The sequence below is a fragment of the Triticum urartu genome, chromosome 1A, assembly GCF_056163025.1.
Source record: "Triticum urartu cultivar PI428250 chromosome 1A, HENAU_Tu73, whole genome shotgun sequence".
NCBI classification, from domain to species: Eukaryota; Viridiplantae; Streptophyta; class Magnoliopsida; order Poales; family Poaceae; genus Triticum; species Triticum urartu.
In genome coordinates this window covers 452,471,441-452,496,972 of record NC_141873.1, presented here as the reverse complement: position 1 = coordinate 452,496,972, position 25,532 = coordinate 452,471,441, and the positions used below count along the sequence as shown (strand labels likewise).

The 25,532-nt window shown below is 44.1% G+C and overlaps 3 protein-coding genes across 6 annotated transcripts; all 3 read right to left on the bottom strand.

Moving 5' to 3' along the window:
* Positions 1-904: 904 nt before the first annotated feature.
* LOC125517836 (uncharacterized) lies at positions 905-7,579 on the bottom strand. 2 transcript variants are annotated; one of them, XM_048682892.2, is made up of 9 exons: positions 7,295-7,579; positions 6,696-6,909; positions 6,461-6,574; positions 5,005-6,005; positions 3,486-3,659; positions 3,278-3,394; positions 2,826-3,005; positions 2,300-2,346; positions 905-1,526 (listed from the first exon to the last, which is right to left on the bottom strand). In XM_048682892.2, exons 1-9 carry the CDS (start codon positions 7,343-7,345, stop codon positions 1,181-1,183), a joined length of 2,244 nt encoding a protein of 747 aa, XP_048538849.2. In that variant the 5' UTR covers positions 7,346-7,579; the 3' UTR covers positions 905-1,180. The 2 variants fall into 2 exon arrangements, with proteins under 2 accessions (XP_048538849.2, XP_048538850.2); XM_048682893.2 differs by having other exon boundaries at positions 5,005-5,978.
* Positions 7,580-8,550: 971 nt separating this feature from the next.
* On the bottom strand, positions 8,551-11,711 carry LOC125517820 (RAN GTPase-activating protein 2). The gene is made up of 2 exons (XM_048682891.2): positions 11,510-11,711; positions 8,551-10,471 (listed from the first exon to the last, which is right to left on the bottom strand). The coding sequence occupies exon 2, from the start codon at positions 10,441-10,443 to the stop codon at positions 8,788-8,790; it is 1,656 nt and encodes a 551-aa protein (XP_048538848.2). The 5' UTR covers positions 10,444-10,471; positions 11,510-11,711; the 3' UTR covers positions 8,551-8,787.
* Positions 11,712-12,344: 633 nt separating this feature from the next.
* LOC125517764 (nucleoside hydrolase 3) lies at positions 12,345-24,785 on the bottom strand. 3 transcript variants are annotated; one of them, XM_048682886.2, is made up of 12 exons: positions 24,356-24,785; positions 16,785-16,964; positions 16,557-16,667; positions 16,100-16,432; positions 15,795-15,971; positions 15,421-15,708; positions 15,141-15,263; positions 14,473-14,670; positions 14,119-14,354; positions 13,718-13,922; positions 13,328-13,633; positions 12,345-12,997 (listed from the first exon to the last, which is right to left on the bottom strand). In XM_048682886.2, the coding sequence occupies exons 1-12, from the start codon at positions 24,539-24,541 to the stop codon at positions 12,722-12,724; spliced, it is 2,619 nt and encodes an 872-aa protein (XP_048538843.2). In that variant the 5' UTR covers positions 24,542-24,785; the 3' UTR covers positions 12,345-12,721. The 3 variants fall into 3 exon arrangements, with proteins under 3 accessions (XP_048538843.2, XP_048538844.2, XP_048538845.2); XM_048682887.2 differs by lacking the exon at positions 24,356-24,785 and adding an exon at positions 17,410-18,041; XM_048682888.2 differs by lacking the exon at positions 24,356-24,785 and adding an exon at positions 17,410-18,041 and having other exon boundaries at positions 16,785-16,918.
* Positions 24,786-25,532: the final 747 nt, after the last annotated feature.

Sequence of the window (25,532 nt, the reverse complement as noted above, 5' to 3'; positions counted from 1 at the left end):
GCCTCATTCTGAATCAGATACCGGTGACGCCGACGCCGCCGCCCAGCCCGGCGGCTGATGACGATGCCTCCGCGACGCCCAGCCCCACCGACGATGCCTCCGCCGCGCCCAGCAACACAGAAGCCGCGCCGACTCCTTTCGGCCCGCGTACGCCGATGACGACGCCGCCGGAGATTGAGCTCGATGTTTGATGTATTCCTTCCGCGTCCTTACTTTTCTGTACACCGAACTACTGCGTGTCCTTTTATTTGATCGCCGAACTGTGGCACCGAATCGTCGAACTATTGCGATGATCGCATGTTTGTTGTTTCTTTGAGCAGGAACGATAGAGTTCGAATATGGGACGCCTTGCGAGGCGGCACCTGGGGCCGTGGCTGGGAAGAAACGAACCCCAGGGGCCGATCTAGCGCCGACTCGCCCCCAGGCCGCTCTTTTTCGGCGCCCTGGAGGGCCGAACGGCTGGAGATGCTCTAATACCCCTCCATCACACACACACACACACACACACACACACAAATTACAAGGTATAGAGTTTGTAGGATCATGCTACAATAAAAAAATGGTAGAAAATATGTAGCTTAAAGGTATCTGCTACGATTAAGAAGATGTAAAAGCCTTTACAATCCGTGTGGGTACAAGGTACAGAGGTGATAACCCCTCCCTCCCCCTAATTTTAAATTACTCATTCTGTTATCAATTCGCTTGAAGTTCTTTGTCTTAGGTAAAATTCCGTTACATCTGATTCAAGTTTATAGATATCATATTAGCATCTACTACTACATATATTTTCATAAAAGGAGATTGAGTTAGGACAAAGCAAAAACTGCATGTACTGCGACAATAAATAAAATGTAATCGCACGGAGTACATTGGGTAAAGCTTCCATGTGCTGAGACCAAGCGACTGTGCAATAAAATTGGCATTGACATGGCACCAATCATTTATTTATACTATAGATTAAGCTAGAATATCGGTATATACATATCATGTCAGCACCATTTTAACTTACTGATATTCAGTCGCCTCCCAAAAGGCAAAGCTATACCATGACAAGTCCCGCAAGTTCACTAATTTTGCTCGCACAAAATAGAGACGGTTCTAAATGATTATTACCGCCATTTTTATTTATTTATATGGAGCAAACTCAGGCAAACCCTGACGATCTTCAGCCATCTTCAGTTCAGCACAGTTCCCAGCCATCCTCGTTGGAACCCCGCTGCTTGCTGTTGTCTTCACCCACTGAGCTTGCACCTTCACTGTCACAGCCATCTAACATTTCAACCTTTTTCCCGTCGACATCCGGATCCTCAGCCACTGGCCTTGCAACTTCAGCAACTGTATGTTTATCTTTAGACTCAACGGCTTCGGTGGTCCTGTCTGACGAACTAGCACTCCTGTGAAGTGAAGAATGCAGCGAAGAGGAGAGACTTGACATTGTTGATCGCTGCAACTTGCTCCAAGATAAGCGCTCATCCACTATTTGCTTGAGTTGAGACACATCCTCGCAAATGACAGCCATCTCACCTCTGCGTAAGGACAAGGATATGTTTCAGTACTCCGTCTATAAACTGACACAGCATTATCAAGAATTTAAATATTTATAGTTTTGACTGATCCTTCAGATTAGATGCATGAACAGTTCCAAACAACACTGAAATAACAAACAAAAAAAACAAATGGAATACTCACGATTTGTAAATAGATGATGTTGAAAACATGGGCATGGTTCCCACTTCCCAATGTCTAACTTTAACGTTATTCTTTGTACTAATATGTCGGGGCGATAATATTGCAAAAATAGTTTGCATGAAAACCCTACTAGAACATATTCCCCTTGCCTTCTCAGAAAGAATAGTTTGCAAAAAAAAAAGTTTTTGCTGTCTCTGTAAGCTAATGTAAGACGTTTTTGCAGTTCAATTCATATTAGTGTAAAGAGGTGGTATATTAGTTGTCCACCCAGGGGAGTTTGAATGCATGAGTTCTAAAATGTCACTCATTTCTGAACAGAAGTGCTACACAAGAATCATCTTGTTTACAATGTCATTTCTTGCTTCACTGAGAAGACTATTATATATTGTCTGAAAAATAGCCAAACTACATAAGCATAATGCTGACATTAAAAGGTGCAAGAGTAGTAAGCATGTTGTTAACTTCCAAAGATGGCACAAGATATTCTGAAGTTCCAGAGTCATCGAAATTCAGTTTAATTTCAGAGATAATTAGTTAAATAAGCTATAGGGCAGTCTTGCTATGGAAAACTTTAGCGCCACGAAGTAGCTGACATGAAATGATAACTTACTGTAGTGTATCAACAATTCGACCCCGCTCAACCAAGAACTCCTTCAGCTGCACATCCAACAATAAATATGCACCATTAACAATTGAAATCAATTTCAAACTAATTCATAATATGGGCTCCCAACACATACTACTTCTAGCAGTGCTAAAAGACAGATGTGTATAAACTCCATAAGAACAACACTACCCATAAAACCTTTTATAAGACAGCATAAATAATGATAATCAGTAATCCCTCTGTTCCATATTAAGTGTCACTGATTTAGTACAAACTTTAAATCAGCGACGCTTAATATGGAACGGAGGGAGTATCAAACATAAAGAAGCATTTTTACCTTTAAAGGGATTAACTATTGCTCTGTAGATTTAATTAAGAGACACTTTGAGCAGTACCCATAAAAGATTTTATTATACAGTAAATAATGACATTCAGTATCAGACGTTGATAGCAGTCCAAATTTATATTATTTATTATCAGGAAAGTTACAGACACAAAGGTAAAGCATATAAAGGTTGCACAGAAATACCTTCAAATTCTCCTCCGCTTCTTTCTGCAACTTTCTTGATTCTTCAACAATGGAATTCATCTCCTTTTCCTGTTCACTAAGTAGTGCCTGAGCAGAAGCTTCCTTTTCGTCTTTTTCCTTCACAGCTGCTTCATATTCCTGTTGTGCAGCAACCAATCTTTCCTCGAGAGTTTGCCGTATCTATATAGATCAGATCGGAGATGTGTTTAGATGCAACTCAACTTTTATAATCTAAAAATACTTCTGCAACTCAATATATCCAATATGAAATTTAATTTTTTTAACTTGTACTAGGTAATTATGCTTTCTCATAAAATTAATTTGTGTAAACAACATCATTAAAGGACAAACAACTGAAGACAAATAAAACATGATGGACCATCCATTCCATGTTCTGTCAGGAAGCTCAGTAGATGAAGAAAATACCATCAAACAAAGCATTAAGATAATACCTCTTCAATAACAACTAGATAACTATTCCTCTCGTCTGACAGCCTCTGAAGTCGAGATTGGAGCTCCCGCGCCTCCGTGGTCAAAATAGATCTCTCGCCGAAAACCTCACCAGCATGCTGCATATAGCACAATTGATGACTCATTTAGGTTAGACAACTAAAGAGTTCTCTCTTTTATAAAGTTTGATCAGGGGATAAAAGGACAAACCATATCATTTGCTTCTTTTGCATGATTCAACATTTCTTTGAGCTCCTCAACTTTGGTGAGAATGCTTGTACCAGAAATAGATGATTCACGCTTGGCTACTTTAGCTTTTTCTTCAAGAAGTTCTACATCCTCTATCATCTTAGTAACCAGCTCAAGTGAGGGTAACAGATCGTTCTGCATTAATGTCACAGCAGAAGAATAAGTGTCCAACTTCAGCAGTTATCGGCGAATCAGTCACTATAATATACAAAGTGCATTTTGCATCTTAAATTAATCAGTGTACATAGTTTTTTTTTAATTCAGAGAGTAAACCAAAACAGATAAATCATGGTCGATTCAGTTTCTTGCACAGGAAAAAAAATTGATGTGGCAGATGATTATCTGTATGGCAACTTCAGAAAGTTTTAAGATTATATCTCCCTAGTACACTAGTACAGACCTTAAGGGTGCCAGTGCCTAGTTTTTAGCTCCTTAGACACTGAAAGAGCTGTTAACTGTTCAAAATATGAGGAAACTGTAGGTAGAATGTGGCTTGCAAAAAGTTAGTCTAGGATGAATCGAAGTGTGGCTCCTAGACCAGCAATAAGGCAGTTTATTTTCTACTATTAAGTTTGGCATGCCATCCTAAGGGGATGCAAGTGGCTAATATGCCGAGAATCACTGACAGTGACCACAGTGATTCCAGTCAACCTACTACAGCCTGGACTTGACTAGTGACTACAACAAGTCAGCTAGCACCAAATGCACATTGCTTCAAGAAATGCAGCTGAATCTCCATACGATCATATCAGTAATTCCTACTACTCATTTCTGCTATAAGTGCTTCTGAATCTGTTGACTGAAATGGTATTTTTAGCATGATCCTTCTTTCACTTCATTTCAGTTATTCAGTGCATGAAACATAATCTATTGAGGTTAGCTTGTGAGTTTAAAGCAAAACATTCTCTTTTAACACAGTGCCCTTCATGTCTAACCTGCCAATTTGATCTATATACTCCCTCCGGTCCTTTTTACTCCGCACATTAGCTTTGTCTAAAGTCAAAGTTTGCTAAGTTTGACCAAATTTATATTAGAAAATATTGACATCTATAACATTTAATAAATATAGTATGAAAATATATTCCGAGATGGATCTAATAATAAATGTGTTGTTATGTGAATGTTAATAATTTTTTGTATAAACTTGGTCAAAGTTGGATGAGATTGACTTCAGACAAACCTAATATGCAGAGTAAAAAGGACCGGAGGGAGTACTACTACTAACACAAAATGCCAAAGTGGCTTCATTTTTCTTCTTACATTTGGTAAGCAAGTCATCAATCTAAATGTAAATATTCATGCCATGCAATTTTTTCAAGATAAAGGAAAGGGTGTGCAACTAAGTATAATCCACATAACCACAGGCACGTGTAACCATACACGCATGCAACCACATGAGAGTAATGTGCCCAAGGAAGTGTATATACAACAAATGTTTTGAAAAAAGCCAGCGTGGTGGGAGTTAAAATAATTGGAGTACCTTTTTGTTTTTTGCATCAGCAATGGAATCCTCAAGTGACTCAATACTAACAGAGTGGCTTGAATGAGTTGAAGCCACGGAGGCAAAGTGATTTGAATTCAAATCAGGTATCAACTCACTTGAAGAAGACAAGAATGTGTCACCATGCTGAACTCTATCCTCGGAGTTGTAATCAATGTCAGCACAATTGTTATCCATGTGTACTAAGACTCCACCAGAACCAACAAAGGATTCTTGGGTGTCTGGAATAGGAAAATCCAGCGCAGGTGCAAGGGTGTCTTTTTCAGTACTGAGAAATTTAGGTGAGACTACACTGTCAGGAACACCAGTAGAAGTCTTGGAACAAAAGGAGTTATCCACATCTGCATGATAACAAGGAAGCTCCAAAGGATTATCCTGGGAAATGCAATCGCCAACTGGGACTGTGATGTCAAAATCTTGCTCTTGGACTTGTGCAACATTAAGATTTATGCTGTCGCTCCCATTTTTCCTCATGAGTGATTGAACAATATATTCACTTGATAAAGATCCACCATTTCCAACTTGATTAGCTGAATGATCTGAGTAACACGATTTTAAGAAATCTTCAAGGGTCATAGTGCGCTGCTGATGTTCAGCGTCAGAGATAGCGTCAGAGATGGATTCCCCAAATGGGCCTGTGATGTCCACATCATGCGCATGGACTTCAGCAACATTAAGATTTATGCTGTCATTGCCATTTTTCCCCAGGAGTGATTCATCAATGTATTCACTCCACAAAGACCGACCATTACATGCGTTTAAGAAATCTTGAACGGCCAAATCACACTGCTTATCATTAAGTGCAGGCACAGAACAGGAAGGGAAATCTAGTTGTCCATTCATCAATTGTAATGATGAAGTCACATCTAGTTCACCCACAACATTTTCTTGCATGTCAGTTGTGATTGCAGAATCAACATTTCCATTAGCTTCATCAACATGAATATCAGAACCTGATTTGACTCCATTCATTAGCATAACTTCAGAAAACAGGAAAGGTTCTAATGAGCATTATATATCAGAGAAAATGTTCTTGCAATTTATTGAAGATAAGGACTTTGTACAGATTAGCTCTGAAGTTAAACCCACATGAGCTCAATGAGCAAGATAGAAATTTAAGTCAAGAATAAGAAAGCCCATATAACACAGCCTTTGGGTCGTTACTTAACACTTGTATAATTGTAATAAGTTAAATAGCAAAACTGGCAGTACTATGTTTCTACCCAAACCACCAAGTGCTTACTGCTACATGAGTTAACTTTGGGCCCACAGCTTATCCTAAACCCAGAAGATCCCAAACACTATCCCTACACAACGATAAAACCTATGCATGCAAACATTTTGATTAGATCTAAGATAATCAATAGAAGCACCCTGATGGAGCGTCTTTTACACTAAGCATAGATTGGCCCATAATCTCAATCTTTTTACTTACCAGCAGATGATGAAGTTCCTGTCTCACCCACAGTATGATTAGCAGATACATTTCTGAATAAATCTTTCGTAAATTCCGCAGGTTCATGATGGGCACCAGAAATTCCGACTGGACCTGCCATAGATAGCATGACTTCGTCAAGGACGGCTACCACCATTAAATCAACATCTCTATTGTGCTCTATGGCGACAGCCTTCAGATACAGAGATCGAGTAATATGAGTCTTCATACTTACCAGCAGATGACGAACTTCCTGTTTCACGTGCATCTTGATTCACGGTTAAGCTTCTGAAAAAATCAAACTTAGAGACCGCAGCCTCGTGGTGGACGCTCGAGACTTCGACCGAACCCATCATAGATGGCATGACTTCATCAAGGACGGCGACCACAGCGGAATCAGCATCTTTATGGTGCTCTATCGCGACAGCCTTCAGCATGCGGGGATCAACCTGCGAAAGGGCGCACAAAAAGTGTCACCACTTAGACGGCAGCCATGGACAACCCAAAAACTAAATGGCTTATTATTACCCGTGCAATTCCCCTGACAAGAATAATCGAACCCTTTCAGAGGCAGTATGAATCGATCTAGAAATAATCCTAGTTCCGCAGGGGACTAGAATCAGACCCCCGCCCCACCTCACGGCAAAATCATAGTGCGTCCGAATGGAAATCCACTATTCCCAATCTGTAACAGGTTTCCTCCCGCAGGTGTAATTAATTACCAATAACCCAAACCCTCGCCTCGCCGCCGAACAAAATTACAACCATCCCCCGTTACTCATCCGAGCAACACCGATATCCCCCATGCGAGATGGAAAGGGGGATCGGGCGTACCTGAGGGAAGAGCTCGCGGAGTGAGCGGAAGACGGTCATGTGGTCGCCCATCTCCGAACCCTAGAAGCCAAGGAACCAGGATCGGCTATGAAGCAGGGGAACCCGGCCACAGGTGGATGGTTCCGGCTGCGCGGAGGGGAGGGGGATTAGGGTTTGGAGGATTCCTCTGATCGCGGGATTGGAGGGGAGGAGGCGAGTTGGAGTGAAGAGGGCGAGCGAGAGAGGAGGCTGCACCCGGGAGAGAGGCCGAGAGAGACCCGCTCAGGCTCGAGCGGTGTGGTTTTACCGGCTGGACAGCGCGTAGGTTTTACGTTTAGCCCCTCCTTGTATCCTCTTTTCGTAATATACGCCCTCCGTTTTGGATATTATGAGATGTTCTAATTTTTTCATGAATCAGATGTACGTAGACTATTTTTAGTGTGTTTGTTCACTCATTTCAGTCTGCATATAGTTTATATTGAAATATGCAAAACATTTTATAATTGAAAACAAAGGTAACAGTAACTATTAGTGATTTCCTGGTCAACTAAAGTTAGCACAGTATATATATTTCCAAAATATACAACTGCTTCATTTCAAAAAAAATATACAACTGCTCGATCTTTGTTGGAATCATAAAACTTAGATATAAGATTGTCCCAATTGACTTAGAAAAAGGATTGTCTTTCTCAAGAAGAAAACTGCGTAAAAGTACGTGACAAGTAAAGGTGAAGGATGGTCTCGAAAAAGAATACAGGTGACTGAATTGGACCGCCATTGTGTTTTTTCTCCAAGGACAATTTCGGAACAAATCAAAGCACCACATACTGAAATCATGAAATGGAGCTCGGAGGAAGGTCCCAGTTGCAAAATTTGATTACTCCAAAGAAAGGGCATGCAGCTGCATGATTCAATTCAAGGAAACGGAAGAGGGCGAGGGGACGTGTGAACGGGAGAGCCGCGGCGGCATTAATCATGTCTTAGCCACGAAGGAAGTACGAGTACGTAGTAGTACCAACATATAGAACAATGTACGACATGTATACAACCTTTTACGGCGGAGAATACAAAAGCCGAACTGTCGCTCTAGGCCGTTGGCTCGTCCAACTCAGCGGCAGTGCCCATGCAGATGCAGGCTGTATCATATCATTATTCTGTATCTGTAGATAGATAGAAACCACACGCACACGGTGCTTGGATCAGTCTGCCACTGCCGACATAGGCACCATCTAGTCAACCCCATGGATCCAACGGATAACACATCACGGCATAGTGCAGGTTCCGAAAATATCTCAGCGATTGTGTTAAAAACATGAAGAAAAAAATGTTCAACGGAAGTTAGTACAGAAGTACAGATAAACCGCCCAACTGGCTGCTTGTGCTTGACTCGGTTCAAAACAATTGAGCCACAGTGAGTTCTCTTCATGTGAAAATTTTTAACCCGTACGGTGAACATTTCAGAAGCTAACCGGAGCAAAAGACAGGAGCTAATCTTGCCACAACCCTAGACACGACTAGTCCTCCTCCTCCACCTTCAGGCCCTGCAGCTTCGAGCCCAGGCCATCGCCATTATCGTCCCCGTCCTTCTCCTCCTCATCGTCATCCTCCTCTTCCTCGTCATCTTCAGGGTCCCCCTCGGGGTCGTTCTCATCCAGCGGGCCAAGCACCTCCAGCGAGTTCTTGCCTCCCTTCAGGATCTCCTTCACCTCGTCGACCCCTTCGTCGGAGATGAAATTCGAATTGATGTTCAGCAACACAAAACCTGGCTTGTTTGCGACAGCCTGAGCAAAGCACCGGGCTCCAGACCTCTGAAACAGATTCGTGCTCACGTCAAGCTCCTTCAGACCCGGGTGGCCTTCCTGCAGAGATTTTGCGATTGTCACCGCCCCATCATCCTTCAGCTCATTCTCAGCGAAGGTCAGCTTCTTGAGCGACTGCATTGCCGTTAAGCATTCTGCTACAGCTTTGGCTGCTTTGGCGGTTATTTCATTTCCTGCCATTTCAAGGACCTCTAACTGAGGCGCTGACTGTTTGAGGACATTCACAATTGCTATTGTACCCTCATTCTCAAGATTGAGGTCACTAAGATAGAGCTCAACGAGGCCACCAAGCTTCGGAAGGGTTTTGCTGAGAGCTACCCCTGCCTCCACACCAAATAAGTTGTCCCTGATATCAAGTTTCTTCAGACGAGTACATGTCCCTAATGCCTCAGCCAATGCCACTCCACCATCAGATCCTATCCTTGTCGCGGAGCACCTGAAGCTCTCTAGGTTTGGAGAACGCTTAACCATCTCAGCAATTGGCATAGCACCTTCATCACCAGTCATATTGTTGTGGAAGTGGAGAACCTTAAGCTTCTCAGTTGATGGAATAAGCTCAGATAGAGCTTTTGCAGCTTCACCTGATATGCCATCATTCATCACATATAGTTCTTCCAGGTCGCCCTGTGATTTCAGCAGCTCTGTGAATGCCCTCACACCCTTCTCACCTAAAGCATTGTCGGAGATGTTCAGGTACCTCAGTACACACCCTGCTAAAGCTTTGGAGAATATGCGCATTACATCAAGGGCTTCGTCCTCGGGTCTTCCAGCGACAAAATCTGAGATATCTACCTCTGTGAGCTGCGATTTTATTGATTCAAGAATTGGGCCAGCAACATTGGCAGCACCAATACCAAAGCTCCTGTTGCTGAAACAAATCCTTTTATACGAGTTTCCTGGTTTTGTTAGTGGACTGAGAAGTTCCTTTGCTTCTTCTGCCTCAATGAAAGCGCGCTTGCCACCAGATATGTCAAACACAGTATCAGCAGGCTCAAGAGGTGTATCAACAACAGGTGCTTCTGGTTCCTCGGTTGTCCTTGGGCCTTTTTTCAGGACTTCAAGCATCAGCTTGCTAGTTTCTTTTGCGTATAGCTGGACAGCAGAACTACCATCACCATCAGGCTCCTTCTTGAAATGCTCCTCTGCAGAAGCAAAGCACGCCTCTTCGATCCTCTTAGCATTCTCATGAGCCTCTTCTTTGCTCAAAATGCCATACTTGCGAGAGAAGATGCACTCGGCGGACAGGTTCTTGGTCATCCTCTCTATAAGCATCAGACGAGTGCTTTCACTCGGTGGCCACAGTTTGATGGAGAATGTCCGGGGCTGGAAATCTTGCGCTGTTGAATCCATGTGGAAAGGTGGCACTTCACACAGCAACCTACAGGTAAATCACCAAGAATAGGCATTAGCATGATCCCAAATTACAGAAACTAATGCAATATTGAGTAAACAGCGAAATTAGTGGAGCAATTGGAGGGCCTATCCCTGAGGTACCAAACACTAGTACCAACAAGGATATATACAGCTAAATACCAGTTGGTAAAACATAGTTAAGTCTGCAGTGTAACAACAACATCATTTTTCTTCTTCTTAAAGGGGGCACCCATCTTCATTTAAGAAAATGGAGAAGGACAACAACAACTTCATTCATCCGTGATGAAAAGCATTTTGCTCAAAGTGGTTGGTTTACAGAGGAAATCAACAATATCAATTACAGAATAACAGGAGTTCAACCTAGCACCAGGGAGGGGGAGGGGTGACGTTACTATGTTTACCATTATTGTGTACTATCTCTGTACACGAATGTAAGACGTTTTTGCAGTTCACAAAAATGTCTTACATTAGTGTACAGAGGGACTATTATTATATATACTGCTTGGCTGGATAGAACTAGCAGACAACCAGCAGTCCAGGCATGGGGCATATTGCTTTTCAGAACACAATAAGCTACTACTATTGGACAGATCCTCCATATCTATTTGATATTTCGATCAAGCAAAGCTTAGAGTTACTGCAAATTGTAGTCTCCCAAAGGCCAAAGTTATGCATCCACTCCAGCTTCTTGTTTGTATATAAGTATGGATTGTGATTTACGAGTGCCAGTTCAATCAGCTAAAACATAATAACTCAGATCTCTCTCGTTGTATCTCCAGTCTTACCTGAGCAAAAAATAAAATGAAGTTGAACTAAGCCAAACACATACACAGCGTCTAACTACTCCAAACATGGATCGGTTGAAATAAGTTACTCGCTTGGGACATAAACGTTACCTCCCAATCCCCTGCCCGTGCCAGCGGGGAGATAGAAACATACGGGACAACCAAATTTATACACATTCATTTGGTTTGATTTGAAAAAGCAGTAAGAAGGATTTGCAGACGAACCAACACGGAGATAAGATGCGCACTCTCCTTACCTTGGATCCAAACGGCGGCACCGTCTATACTTGAGGGACGACGGCCGCGGCGACGGAGTCGAGGCGAGGGCCGGCGGCTTCCAGCGAGGCCGGCTGCGTCGATGGGAGGTGGGGCGGCCCGGCGGAGAGCGTGGAGAGGGCTCGCCGGAAGATACCAGCAGGGTGGGGGTGGGGGGTCGAGTCCTCGAGGGGGGAGGGTTTGGGCGGGGGCACGGTAGTGGAAGGGGAAGAAGCGGCGGCCGGCGGAGCGTGGGGGGAGGGTTTTCTCTTTCTGGACGAGGACGCGACTCGCGCGAGGTCGCTCCGTGGCCGTCCGATCGGGGGATGCCCTTAACCGACGGTTAGTGGAAAGAGTCCCAGGGGCGTGGATTAACTAACGTAAGCGCGGCGGTGATCCGGATTTCGAAATTCAAATCTTGGCTGCGCTGGACTCTGCTGCCGAGGCGAGCGGATCCGTTGGATTCTCTGCCAGGCGGCGCACTCGTGCTGAAAAAAAAAACTGTTCGTTCTTCAAAAAAAAAAAAAGTATGGAGGCAGGAGCACGAGATCTGCTACGGCCGTTGCTGCGAACTTGTGATTTGTGAAGTCGTGATGGATATCTTGAGTATGTGATGATGTTAACTTTCAAATATATGAGTATGTCCTTACAATTGGATTTGTGGATGGATCCAAGGCGGTCTGCTGGTTCACATGATATGGAATGGACACGAGGTCAGTTGCCATGGTTCTGGGAGCAAACAAGGGCCCTCAAAATTCCAACGAATCATACGCCAATTTCAGTACATGTGCAATGTTCTGAACCATGCATCTGTAATTTCAGAATTCTCTATCATCATCATACCACAAAACTACCTTGCATATAAGATAATCAACTATTTCCTTACAGGACGTGGATTTCACCCTCCAATTCCCATCAAACAGAAAAAACATAAACCAAACTATCACTACAAGCAAAGCAAAAAAAAAAAAACATCATCACCATCTTGGTTGCTGAGTGCTGACTCCCTTCTTTCTCACCGGCAACCATCTTGCAGCAAGCCAGCAGCAGCAGGTATTCGAAAGACAGATAATGAAAATCTGCAGTGTTCCACAACTGCTTTGAATTTCTCCTCCGGCGAGCTTTGCGGTGTTGACATTTTTACAACAAAAGGAGGAGGGCAAGCGAGAATCATATTTTCCTCTCCACGCGCCAGACTATCTAGCAGAACCGCGTCATTTGTTCCACATTCTTTTCTGCTCATCAAAGCTACCCACGACCGCAGACTGCTTCTTCGCATTGAGCAGCTTCGCAAACTCGGTGTAGTAAGCATCTGCGTCGAGATGATCTAGTACCTTTACTACCTTTCCGTTCGTCCGGCGGAGGATGGTCTGACCATCGATGCTCACATGACCAGATCTAACAGTGATGGCCCTTTGGGTGATCGAGTGATTCAGATGTGATTGCTGAACCAAGAACACAGCACCAAGAAGCTCACCAAGGAACATGTCCTGCAATGGTGACAAACAAAAATAAGAGGAAATCACAAATTTGCTGCTACAAATATACGACTTGAATACGAACTGTTCAAATGAAATAACTGAAGTGGTTTCTTTCACTATTGAATTGTGGTATATAATTGACGGGCCTTTGTGAATATATAGATGATGCTAACTGAAACTAGATAATCCAGATAAAATTACTATGGAAGTTTTTGCCTTTTATTTGGATACTGTATGTATAACAACACTATCTATTGTTACTCTATGTATAACAACGCTATCTAAAATGGTTTTTTCCATTATGGCAGTTTAGATATAGAACCTGTAAAACCAACTTACAATGTGACGATATGCTTGGTTATTCTTTTGCAGTTTCTGCATTGACAGCAACAACTGGTATGCAAACGATGATTCAGGAGTCTTCTCAGCAGTACACAACGATCTTGTGACTTCTTTGAAAGAAGCCACCTGGCGTTGAGCTCTCAAAGGAATGAGAGTGATGTCTAAATCAGATTCTACAACCGCCTTGGCAGCTTGAGGGTCAAGAAAGAAATTGAACTCTGAAAACTTATTTGATGGAACAGTGAACACATTGCCTCCATCTCCATTTCCGCCAGCCAAATGACTCCCGACTATAAAAATGCGCTGCTCAGACATTTGAAACTTTTTAGTCAAATAAATTTCCGCTGAGCTGAAGTAATGTGTATCTCAAAAGCTTTTGGAACTAACCTCAATTACTGATTCTGCTTTTGTGTCGGATAGAATGATGTTTGCTATGTTTGTGAGAGGACCATTGGTCAGGATGGTTATCTTGTCAGTTGGTTTGAGTTCTTCTCTAATATGTTGCCAAACTTCAAAAGCCAATGGCTGCCTGAGCTCAGGGCGCGCGGTGTCCCTTGGAGCACCATATTTTACTGAATTTTCTGCTGTGTACCTGATAAAATAACATGATTAGGTACCACGTGGTCTACATTTCTGTCATACTTGACTGTGTGCCAGTAGTAATATCCAGATTTGTCTTTATGCATACAGAATGAGGCTGCAAAATCATATTTTTGATACGAGACCCCAAGATATCTAGATGTAAGACGTGTATTTTTAATTCATTAATTAAAACCATGCGTTGGTACCTTCTAGGACTTCTGGGCAACACCCGGGCTAGTCCAAAAAGGGTGTCAGTGTCAAGAAAACCACCAGAACCATGTGGTATGGCTTTCACGTATTCACATCCAAGGTCAGGGGCACGAAGCGCAGTAATTTTCCCAAGTCCTACTGGAATGTCATCACGGCCCATCATATGAAGAACGTCATAGATAACATCTACTGTAGCTGGGTTTGCCCAACCATTGCCACTTACCAATATCCCCTGCATATGTAAGAACATAAATGACTATTAGACTTATAACAGGCAATGTTTACCGTATGATTTTGTAAATATTTTTGCAAGTTTATTGGAAGGGGAGATTAGCACAGATGATACTGACCCTCAAATCAATTGCTTCCATAGGTGCTTTCAGGAGGCACAAGAGGGCAAGAAAATCTCCAGGACTCATGTCCATGTCAAATATGACAGGCTTTCCTCTAATCTGATGTTTCAAATCAGGTTTGTACATAATCTCTTTGTAGTGACGAAACTGATCGGTGAAATTGAAGTGCCCAGTGTGTTCAGGGCGATTCAGGACCTGCATGTGGTGATGAAAAATATTTGACTTATAAACAGTGCAGCAAACAAGTTGATTGGAGAGAATTATGTTATGTCATTGTTCATTTCCCATCTAGATATTCATTACTAGTACATCCCTATTGCTCCTTTTTTATTATGTATTCCCATGGTGTTGCTATGTTTCTGAACCCCTTACATCTCGACTGCAATCTTAGATTGCAGAATTAGATGTTTAATCAGATTTAAAAAAATACTTTCCTACTGCTTTTGTTGAAGTTTGTTTGTGAGATTCAACAATCATAGAGCTTGTCTCAAGTGCATAAAATAGACAGGAATGTAAGGCTCTTCCTGGATCATCATCAGTCATCACATTTTTCTATTCATGACTCAAGGTTTAACAAATGTTTTGTCAGAAAATGACATCCTTGAGAATATTCAGAACAACAGAGGATCAAATCAAAAGTAAGCATGTACTTCAGAAACAAATACCTCGAGAAAGTGGTCAAAAAACTCTCTATCAAGAGGACTTTTAACATTTCTATTAGGTTTTGCCTTCACTGCGACAAGTACAGCAACCGAGTCAGGACCTTGCACTTCTTTGGTGTATCCATCCTGGTAAAATATTTAGCCCATCATGTTATATACAACGATGAACCAAAAGTCTTCAATAATATAATGATGAAATCTTTAGATGCACACATATCTCTACTGATTTGCACTTTCTGATGTTATGTAATAAGTATATATTTCCATTTTAAACTGCAGTTACCTGGCATTTTCCTTTAGTGCCCCCTTTCAAAACACAAAATGAATCATTGAATCCTATCTGAACATGACCACTATGTACACCACCTTTCAATAAATCAAATTTTGGGCTTGCATGTCCATCAAAGAATGGATTTGATCCATCATGCACACCGTATGGTTCATTGGATGTAACCACAGTTATGTTCATCACTTCCATCTCAGCAAAATCGTTATCGCCATTCAGTTTCTGACCATTGCGCATTATTGAGAGTGCCACACCAGACATGAAAGAATCCCACATAAAGTAACTCTGAATTAAAGCAAAAAAAGAACAAGGTTAAACCAATAACACAAGTACACATGCAGATTAACATATCACCACATGTAAAAACTTACTGTGTAGAACTGGTCATCAAACCAGGTATCGCGAGCAATCTTCAAAGACTGGAAGGAGTACTGTGCCTCATAAGTGCTCTGTTGCTCCTCAAATGCCTTGAAGAAGGACTCAGTGATTGGTATCGTGTTGGTTGCATCGAGTGGCACAAGGGTGATCGGGATACCAGAATGAAAGACCTGTAATACCAGATAAAGAGATAAGACTAATTCCAGATGCACAATAACATAGTTGATTCCTCAAAAGAAGATAGCGCAGTTAAATGCTTAACACTGGGCTGCAAACAATTGGTGTGCCTCTAGATTACCTGATACGCGCCAAAAGGGTCTCCATATATGTTGAACTCGGCATATGGATTTTTGGTGTAAGTTGTAAACATGTTGCCATGATCACCACATTGTCGTGGCACGCATGATGTGTCGTTCTTGGGGCAGCAACCAGTGGGATTTTGCGATCTCACACCCCCACCCATTATGTAAATGTGCTTCACGTTTTTCTTTAGGTGAGGGTTGCTCATGAGGAACAGCGCAAAGTTTGTATGTGTTCCGACGAGGAAGACATTCGTTGGCCCAGCGGATATGGTGTCAATCATCACTTGTTGAGTTGTTGGCTGTTGAAGAGGGGAGTAACTTCTATTTCCCTGATTCAAGGCCAAAAGGAAGTTAAGAAATGCACTGCCTTCCAGTACAGTCTTCCTGAAAGAATCTACAACCATGTTTTGAGATAAAAGGCATGAATGGTGGGTTACTATCTTTGTTCTGTACCTGAGGAAGAATTTCCCGTCGAACTCCATAATTCGCGTTGATGTCCAAGCGGCCACCTGATCCCTGTGGAATTGATTGTCGGTATCGACACTCCCCTATTGTTGACATTCCCTGAGGAATTGAAGTCACAAACAGTTATTTTTACCGAACATGGTAAAATTACAATGTAGAATTTGGTAGTGCAGAACTTGCAAGGAGAATCAGATGGACATGGGCCATCTATTTCACCTGGTCAATTATTGGGAAATAGCCACCAACGTGAGGATAAATTCTACCATCATTGGATATACCACCCTCCCCTCCGACTCCCACCGCAATGTCATCACGGCCCATCATGTAGAGGAGATCATACAACTGGTTGACTGCATGACCAGCATCAGTCCATGAGTTCGCGTTGATAGTTATAGCCTGTGAAAGCACTAGCAAATGAAAATTTCGAACAACAGGGTCATGACTCATGAGAATACCGGAAGAAAAGACAAAATGCGGTTCAGTTCAGTTGAGCGCACAACACTACTACACTAGGTATTGTCCCTCTCTCTCAGCGGGAATCACAACTACTCCCTCTGTAAACAAATATAAGAGCGTTTAGATCACTATTTTAGTGATATAAACACTCTTATATTTCTTTACGGAGGGAGTATATAACTACACCTACTGCACAAACGACATTAGGAGCCAAAATCATCAGTGTTCATAGCAGAAAAGTATCATAATAATGCGTAAGGGCGCAAAAGACTAGTATATTAGTATCAGCAAATCTGAGCTAGATAAAACCATGCGAGCATTTCATCGAGCAATTTCTGGGCGCACATGAGATGCCGGCGTAACACCATTTTTACGGCACACCTACCTCTGAAGCCTGATTCCTGAAGGAGTAGGGATGTCACGGCGCCCGTCGACCTAGCAAGCTGTCACGCAAAGGACTGGAATTGCGGTGGCCGGCTGGCCGCCACCGGCCGGAGCACTCAGAATGGCACTCAGAATGGCATGCCGTCAAGCCGTATCTGCCTCGCCGCGAGGAAGGAAAACACGGCTTCCGGTGGGCTCTCCGGCGCTTACGAACCGAAGAGCAGCGCGCAGGTGGCGCGTATGCGTCCCCCCACGACTGCGCGAGAGCACGACCATGGATTCACGGTTACAGACCAAGCTGCTAGGTGGAGAACGAAGGCCGAGCGTGCAGTTAGAATGCGCGGCCATTGGCATCCATGCCCTCCTGCCTGGACATTGGGCTGGGCGCAGGTGTTCTCCGCCGCACCGACGCGCCTCCCGATTCTCCTCGTGCGCGGTAGGGGGCACTGCCGCGCTGTATCGCCGATCCGTAACCACTGATGGCCCGCCGCCGTCCCTGAGATCCAGACCATGAATCTATGTCAGGGAATCGCAAAGGACCTTCTCCGAACTCCCGGAGCTGACCGGCGCGCGAGCTCTCTGAACTGCGGCGAGGTGTCTGACGTGCCCCTCGCCTCCTTCAGATAGAGAGGGAGGAGGAGACGGACGAAGGAGAACAACCCTACCTTCTCCATCGGACGGCTGAACGGGATCCGACGAGGCAGCCTTTTTTAGCCGATTTTTTATTAATAATAAATGATAAACCAATTATTCCATAACTGGAAAAGGTAACTTGAGATTTTGAAAATGGGAAGGACGCTATGAGTAACAGCGTCCAAGCTGGCCGCTATTGCAAACCATATCCAGATTTGGACGCTAGTGTTAGCGGCGTCCAATGCATGATTGAACCACCCAGGAACCCCTGGATCGACTGTCTCCAACCTAATCCGCTTGTCTGTCCAAAGAAATGTCGATTGGTGGATCATAATGGCGAGCAGCCGATGACACGGTGTCTCGGCTGTGATGGTCGGCGTTGTTGGCTGTAACATCCCGATCGCAGCATCAACACGCGAACGTCGCAATCATACTATGGGTATGGCCGGAGTAACACAAATTTGAAAGAGATGATGCAATTGGTTGGACCCCGCAAGTTAGCGAGACCCTCCACTCCCTTCAAGCGGCACGCTTACGTTGAGTGTGTCAGATAGAAGAGGGATATGCCAATTAATTATGTTGTTAATGTGGCTATTAGTAGTGTTGCTCTTATTCCTATAGCTTATCCGAAGCGATCATGAAATGAACTGAAGGACTCTAATAAGGATTAGAGCATCTCTAGCCGATCCTGAAATCTTCTAGAGAGTAAAAAACGATTTTACTCCTCTAACCGGGATCTAGCTGATCCCGTGAATTCTATAGTGGAGTATATATTTTACTTTGAGCCGAGCCGAGTGCCTAAACTTACTCGACTGCTCGGTCGCAGAGTAAAACCACACCATGCCTCTTTGCCTCTCTCCCTTAATCCCTCGCCGCACTCATCTCGCAGGCCACCCCACAGCTCCCGCACCCCCACCCTTGCCGTCATGGCCGGATCCCGTGGATGCCCTGCCTCGCCGCCCATCCGCAGCGTGGATCTGCACAGCCGCTAGCATAGCGCCGACCCACTCGCCTCCCGTTGTCGTTGCGGCGCTTCCTCGAGCATCGTCCCATCAGCCTCCTTCGGCAGGCTCTCCAGCTTCCCCGAGCTCCCGGTGCCGCCGCCGCCTTAGAGACCATACATTGGCGTGCGATAGCGGGCATGGGGACGTGGGTAGACGAAATCACGGACCGACACACCCACGAGAAGCTTTGGCTCGGATCCTTCCACTCCGCCGAGCAGGATGTCAAAGAGTATGACATTTGGTTGGTCCGACTGCACGGCGTCGACAGCCACCGAAACTTTGAGTTCGGTGAGATGTCGTGGCTAGATGTCGTTGACCCGCGAGTGGTCTCCACACGGGAGGAAAGGAGGACCCGGACGCGAGGGAAAGGCTGGGGCAGAGGCCTTCGACGAGGCGTACATGGCAAAGCTCTGCCGCTGTCTACCCAGAGCGCAAGTCGAGGCGGAGCTAGAGATGCTCTTAGCTCTCTTCCTTCCCAATCTCTCCACTCTAGTATTTCCCCTCCTGTAATTAGACCTGATACTTGAATGAATCAATACGAGAGAGCAGTAATCCCCTGTGTTTGATGGAGTAGTGGCAGGGTTTGTAACATCTCGGCTGAGGTTGCTTACCGCGCAGCAAGGAGGAGGAGCAATGATTGCCAGCGAACTAGGTTTTACAGCTCATGCAACTCCATAATCAACTCGAAACGACTCCGTTCATTACTTATGTGTAAGACATAAGTAATGGCGTCCAGACATGGACACTGTTGGACATGGCGTCCAGACATGGACGTTGTTCTTAATGGCGTTCAGGTCTGGACGCCGCTGTTTATGGCGTCCTTCCTATTTTAAAAAATTGCACGTCTTCTTTACTAGTTTTGGAATTACCGAATTAATAATTATTAATTATAAAAATCGGTTTTTTAGCCTCGCTTTTTTTACCGTTTAGCGACTGTTTTTCGTTCTCTTTCAAACCTTCCTTACCAACACTATCAGAACAACGAAAATATAACAAGAAAGTGGATGGTATTTGAACTATAACTTTATAATAAAAGATATAAGGTACAAAATAAGTAGAAATCCAATTCGGCTTTTGGGAGCATATGCTCCTGCAAGCAAAAATTGTTATATGCAAATGTAAAAAAAAAAAAAAAATTGTTCATTGTCAAATTAAGATGCTACCTGCAAATTTTTGGGTGAAAAGCTTAGGTATTTTGAACTGCGCAGAAAGGAAAAGTTGAACGCCAAATGTTACGCTTAATTTTTGTTTTTTTCATCGACAAAGTACCGCTATCTCGTTTCGCATAAAAATTGTCAAGCATGCAAGTTACAATAAAAATTGTCAAGCATGCATGTTACAGAAATATGAACATCTACAATTTATTTACTTTTTTTTGAATTTACTATTCATCCAGGTGCATATCCCCCCCCCCCCCCCCCCCCCCGCGCCAACCCAAAACAGCTCTCCCGAAAATAAGTGAATGAAAACAACAAGTTATGTTGACAACAATGAGAGCAACATGAGGACAATTGGCTTCTTTTCCGAAGTGGGTTAGACGCCTTTCAATTAGTATCACATGACACGATGAAAATCAAATAGCATGTCTTTTAGGAGCAACAGAAGGAGGGTAAGGATGACAACCTAATCGGGTCTAGATCATGCCGACGTTGTTGCATTAAGTTGACAACCTTTCAACCCAACAATGATGTTGTCATATGACTGTTGTGATTTCATTCTTTATATAAGAGCTTATCGAATATAACTGCAAAGGAGCAACTGCCAAAGTGATAAGGCTTGTGGCACGTAATATGAAACCCGAAATTGACCGGGCGAGGTAAAGGGGAAATCAGGATATGAATAGCATTCATGTGTACTATCTACAATACAATTGACATACAGTTTTAGAATGATAATTACTTATGTGTAAGTGATTTAATAAATGAATGTATTTGTTCCAAAAATCATGGAGTGGTAGGGGGCGGCAAATGGGTCCCCACTTTTATAGTACAACGGAGAGATCATGTGGCACGTGTTCGAGAATCATAAGCGCCCATAGAAGGTCATTTGCAAGAATTAAAGTGAGAGAATTTTTGAATTTCGAAACATCTAGATCGAGTAGGGGAGCGAGGTATATTGTCGCATTGGAATTGCAATTTGTTCGCCCTCTTATGCTACGATATATAAACATAAAAATAAAATCGATAGCATAATTTTGAGTTGCAGTCTCATTTCTGCAGCCATATGTTTTACGTAAGTGTTGGCCGCACAAAAAAAAATACAAGTATACATGTCAATTTGTGTTAAGTCCCGTATGTGAGTGAAATACATTTAATTATATCTTTTGAAAGGTTGACAATCAATACGTGAGTAAGAGTGCATAAATCATGTCCCGCTATGGCAAGCAAGAGGAAACGAATACGTCCGCAAAACGATGAGTCGATTCTGAATGCACTGATCAATTCCAGAGAAGAGCACAGCAGCGTTGCATGCAGTATGAATGTTTGGTTTTTTTAACACAGTATAATCACAGCTGCTTACATACACACACATACAAGCATCTCTGTCACTCTATGAAAGCATGCACACTATCTTATCCCTATGAGTATCTTTAAGATACTAAGAGCAACTCTAGCACACCCCGCATCCGGCGTGAACCTGCATAATTTCAGCGATTATACGAACTCGGCCTATTATTCTGGCCAGACCAGAGCCTGCATCGGTGTTCGGCCCGTAAATATTTTTGCCGCAGCCCACAAACGCTACCCCCGAACCAGTATAACTGCGAGTTTGCGGGGCAGATGCGGGTCGAAACCCTATCCTCCCGCAGCCGCGTTTGCCCCCAATTCCCCACCGCGCCGCTCGATTTGTCGTCGCCGGTGAGCCTTCGACCGCCATGGCTGACTCGGGGGATGAGGCGGAACGCCGCCGCCGTGCCAGATCTGACGCCGTTTGTAAGCGGGGAGCGCGTCGGTGGCTCAACCGCGGTACCCTGCCTCGACTCCGACTCCGACCGATCGCCGCCGGTGGGCAGCTACCGCAGGAGCTCCGGTGAGCTCAATTTTGTTGTAGTAGTGCGGTAGCTTAGGCCCTGTCTAGCATCTCTCACCTTTAATGTGTATGTATGTGGAGTGTGCGAACTTATTATGTGAAGAAGAACCATCTATGCGAGCGAGCTCCGGTGAGATGCTGCTTAAATTTCTCCCGCGAAACTGTTTTTTTTTTAAATATTACGGGTTTGTTTGCGGTTTTCTGTTCTGCCGCCGCGTTTTTCAGCCTGCATAAGCGCCTCCGCGCGACCTGCAAACACAGTTTCCAGTTCGGCAAAATGCAAGTTCTGCTAGAGTTGCTCTAAGCCGACATAACATCTAAAATTGACAAACTCATAACAGGCGCCGTGTTTTTTTTTCCCAGAGGAACAGGCGCCGCGTTGTCGGCGTCCTCTCTAACTGAACGAATATCATTGAAAAACCTGAAATAAATTCAAGAAATTGCGAGCACCAGTTCCAAGTCTAGCATTTGAATCCTGGTAGGTTTGTTCCACCACACACCACATGAAACCTAACCAGCCGAGCTACGCGTAGTTCCCTTTGAAACGTCTGCTCTTCGATCGGCGCCTCTGCCCATAGTGTCCACGAGGAAGGCGTGCACGCTGTCACGTTGCTAACACACAGATCAAACGGTGCACGGCGAATTTTGGTAGGCCATCCACGGCCAGCGTCCGACACCGATCCAACACACCTGTATCGCTGACACTGCATGCATGGCCCATGGCCCTCATGCATGTCACGCGGCATGTCTCCATTTTCTTCCCCACGTCGGGCCCTGCGTACGTGTTCAAGATGAGAAATGACGCGTCTTTTTCAGTTTTTTGCACCGAAAGGGCGGTCGTCCGTCGATTTCCGGAGTTAGAAAATGTATAAGCGTCGTGCCTGGGCAGTGCATTTGTTCGTTCGAATTGCGAGGATAGTGGAGAACTATTATAAATAAAATGAAAATAGAGGATAAGCTAGCGCTCAGGCATGGGCGGGAGAGGATATGGTGACGTGACACTGACACACAATCATATGCACCAAGACGACGAGAACAACAATGTTCTTTTGCCCATATCTGAGCATGATAACCTGTCTTGTCGCATCCATCGCCCATTCATTCATTCGCACATTTTTTTTAACCTTTCATTCACATAAACTTGGATTTTTTTCCCCTCTTGCAGTCCTAGAGTATCACCTGATACTCTCCCAGTACCAACAATACATAGACGTTTGAAGCGAGCGTGCTTCAAACAACACAACGAGAGAGAGAGAGGAGTGAGGGAGAGGGAGAGAGAGGAGTGCGGCGTTGCAAAGGCCGGGCTCCATGAAAAATATACTTAAGAGTTTCAGAAAATATCAATTTCTTCGTGCAAATTATGCATGTTCGTCAAGTATGTAAAATGTTTCATCATGGTTTTTTAAAGGAATACCTATTATTTGCATGCTACACAAAAGAAGATAAATATCTGGCCCAAAAACAACAAAGATAAAGCCCATTTTAATCTGTATATTTATCTTTTTGGTATACATTACATGTGAGCATATTTATTCATGAAATTTTATATGTGTACGTGTATACTACAAATATACATCTATGTATATATTCTTTTTTCAGATTTTTTCAGTATATGAAAATAGTGTTTTCTTTGGAAAATAAAATAAAGAGCTCTATGCTGCTCGGCCTCTGCAATGCTCGAGAGAGAGAGAGATGTGATGAGATGAGACGACCGAGAATACTCAAGCTAGGGAGCAGCTGCTGCATTCTTGTTGCTCCGGCCAGCCATCCAAGACTCGCAATTACGAACTCCCTCCGTTCGAAATTACTTGTCTTGAAAATAGATGTATCTAAAACTAAAATATATCTAAATACATTCATTTTTATGACGAGTAGTTCCAAACGGAGGAAGTACAATGGAGAATCAAACCTTTTCCCCACGTACTCCTCGCACGAAAGCAAGCCCAATGCTATCCGCTAGGCAGGGAAAAGCCCCGCCGCTCAACTCCGGAACAAAAAGCACTCCCATTTCTGTGTTGTTCCCCCACCACTGTTCACTATTGCCGTCCAAATCACCGCACCCGGAGAGGAAACCGGTCCATGAAGAAAGAACACGAAAAAATGCGCAGAATCCACGAAACGAAAGTATATGCTACTAATAGAAAAGCGCACGCTCAATGACGAGGGAGCGGGATCTCTTGGATGGTCGTGGACGCACGGGCGAGCCGAGCCTCGCAGGCATGCAGCGGCAGCCGCCATGGGTGCAACTATATATACAGGCAAGCGAGCAGTGGCGGTTACCTTGACGTCGAACTCGGCGCGGTCGTGCTTGAGGAGGTAGAGGATGGCGAAGAGGTCGTCGGTGTCCATGTCCGTGTCCACCAGGATCCGGTGAGGCGGCGGCCGCGGCATCCCAGCCGCGGCGAGCCGCGCCAGCGCCACGAGAAGGAGCAAGGACAGCGTCCTCGCCACCGCGAACCAGCCCATAATCCCGAGCCGCCGGCGAGACGGTCTTCTCCTCCCCTCACCCCTCACGTACAGTACGCTACGGTCGCACACGATGGCCGAATGAACGGGCTTATGATCTGTGCGGGTATACGCAGCTGTAATAAGTAGGCGACCCGAGCCTAGGGTCGTTGCTCGATCGCTGTCCCCTGGACGGGTCCAGGGAGCCTTGATTGGCCATTTCGGTACGCTCGCGTACCGAGCGTGCGCGTGTTAATAGTGGGAACGAGCGAGACTATGGTCTGTTTTTCTTTTTCTTTTTGTGAGCAAATACTGTGGTCTGTGAGTGTGTGCGGCGGGGCACGGACGTATGCCCAAAGTCCGAGATCCGGTTAACGGTTAATGGTGTGTTTGTCAGGGAGGTTTAAATGTTGGTTCCTGTTCTCCAGGCAGTGAACATGGGGCTTGATGAGGACATCACTTTCATGGTTACACTCACTGTTCTTCGGTGGTGTTTGGTTCTCTAGTCCTAAGATTTTTTTTTAGTCCCAACTAAAAAGTCCCTAGTTCCTAAAAAGTCCCTCCCTATTTGTTTCCAGAGACTAAAAAGTCTCTAGTCCCTTCCTACAGGCTATTAAATGACCATGTTGCCCATAGTATATAGAAAAATAATAATCAAACAACATCATGGGGTGGCGGGCCAATGGGTGCATGGAGGGGCATTGTTGAAAAAGTCCCAAAAAGTCTCAGAAAGACTCTCCTTGAGAGTCTTCTTCATTTAGTCCCAAATGCCTATTTTAGTACCTAAAAAGTCCCTCCCGTTTGGTAAAAAAGTCTCTAAGAAGGACTTTTTCTAGTCCCTGCATAAAAAAGTCCCTGAAAACAAACACCCCCTTCATCAGTTGTTTCACCTGCGCGTTACAAGGAGCATTTACATTATTACTATTTTATACTCCCTCATTTCCAGTTTATAGGGCTTATCTCAAAATTTTAGTTTTTACATTTTATTTACATTTTATAAGGCTCAATTTGG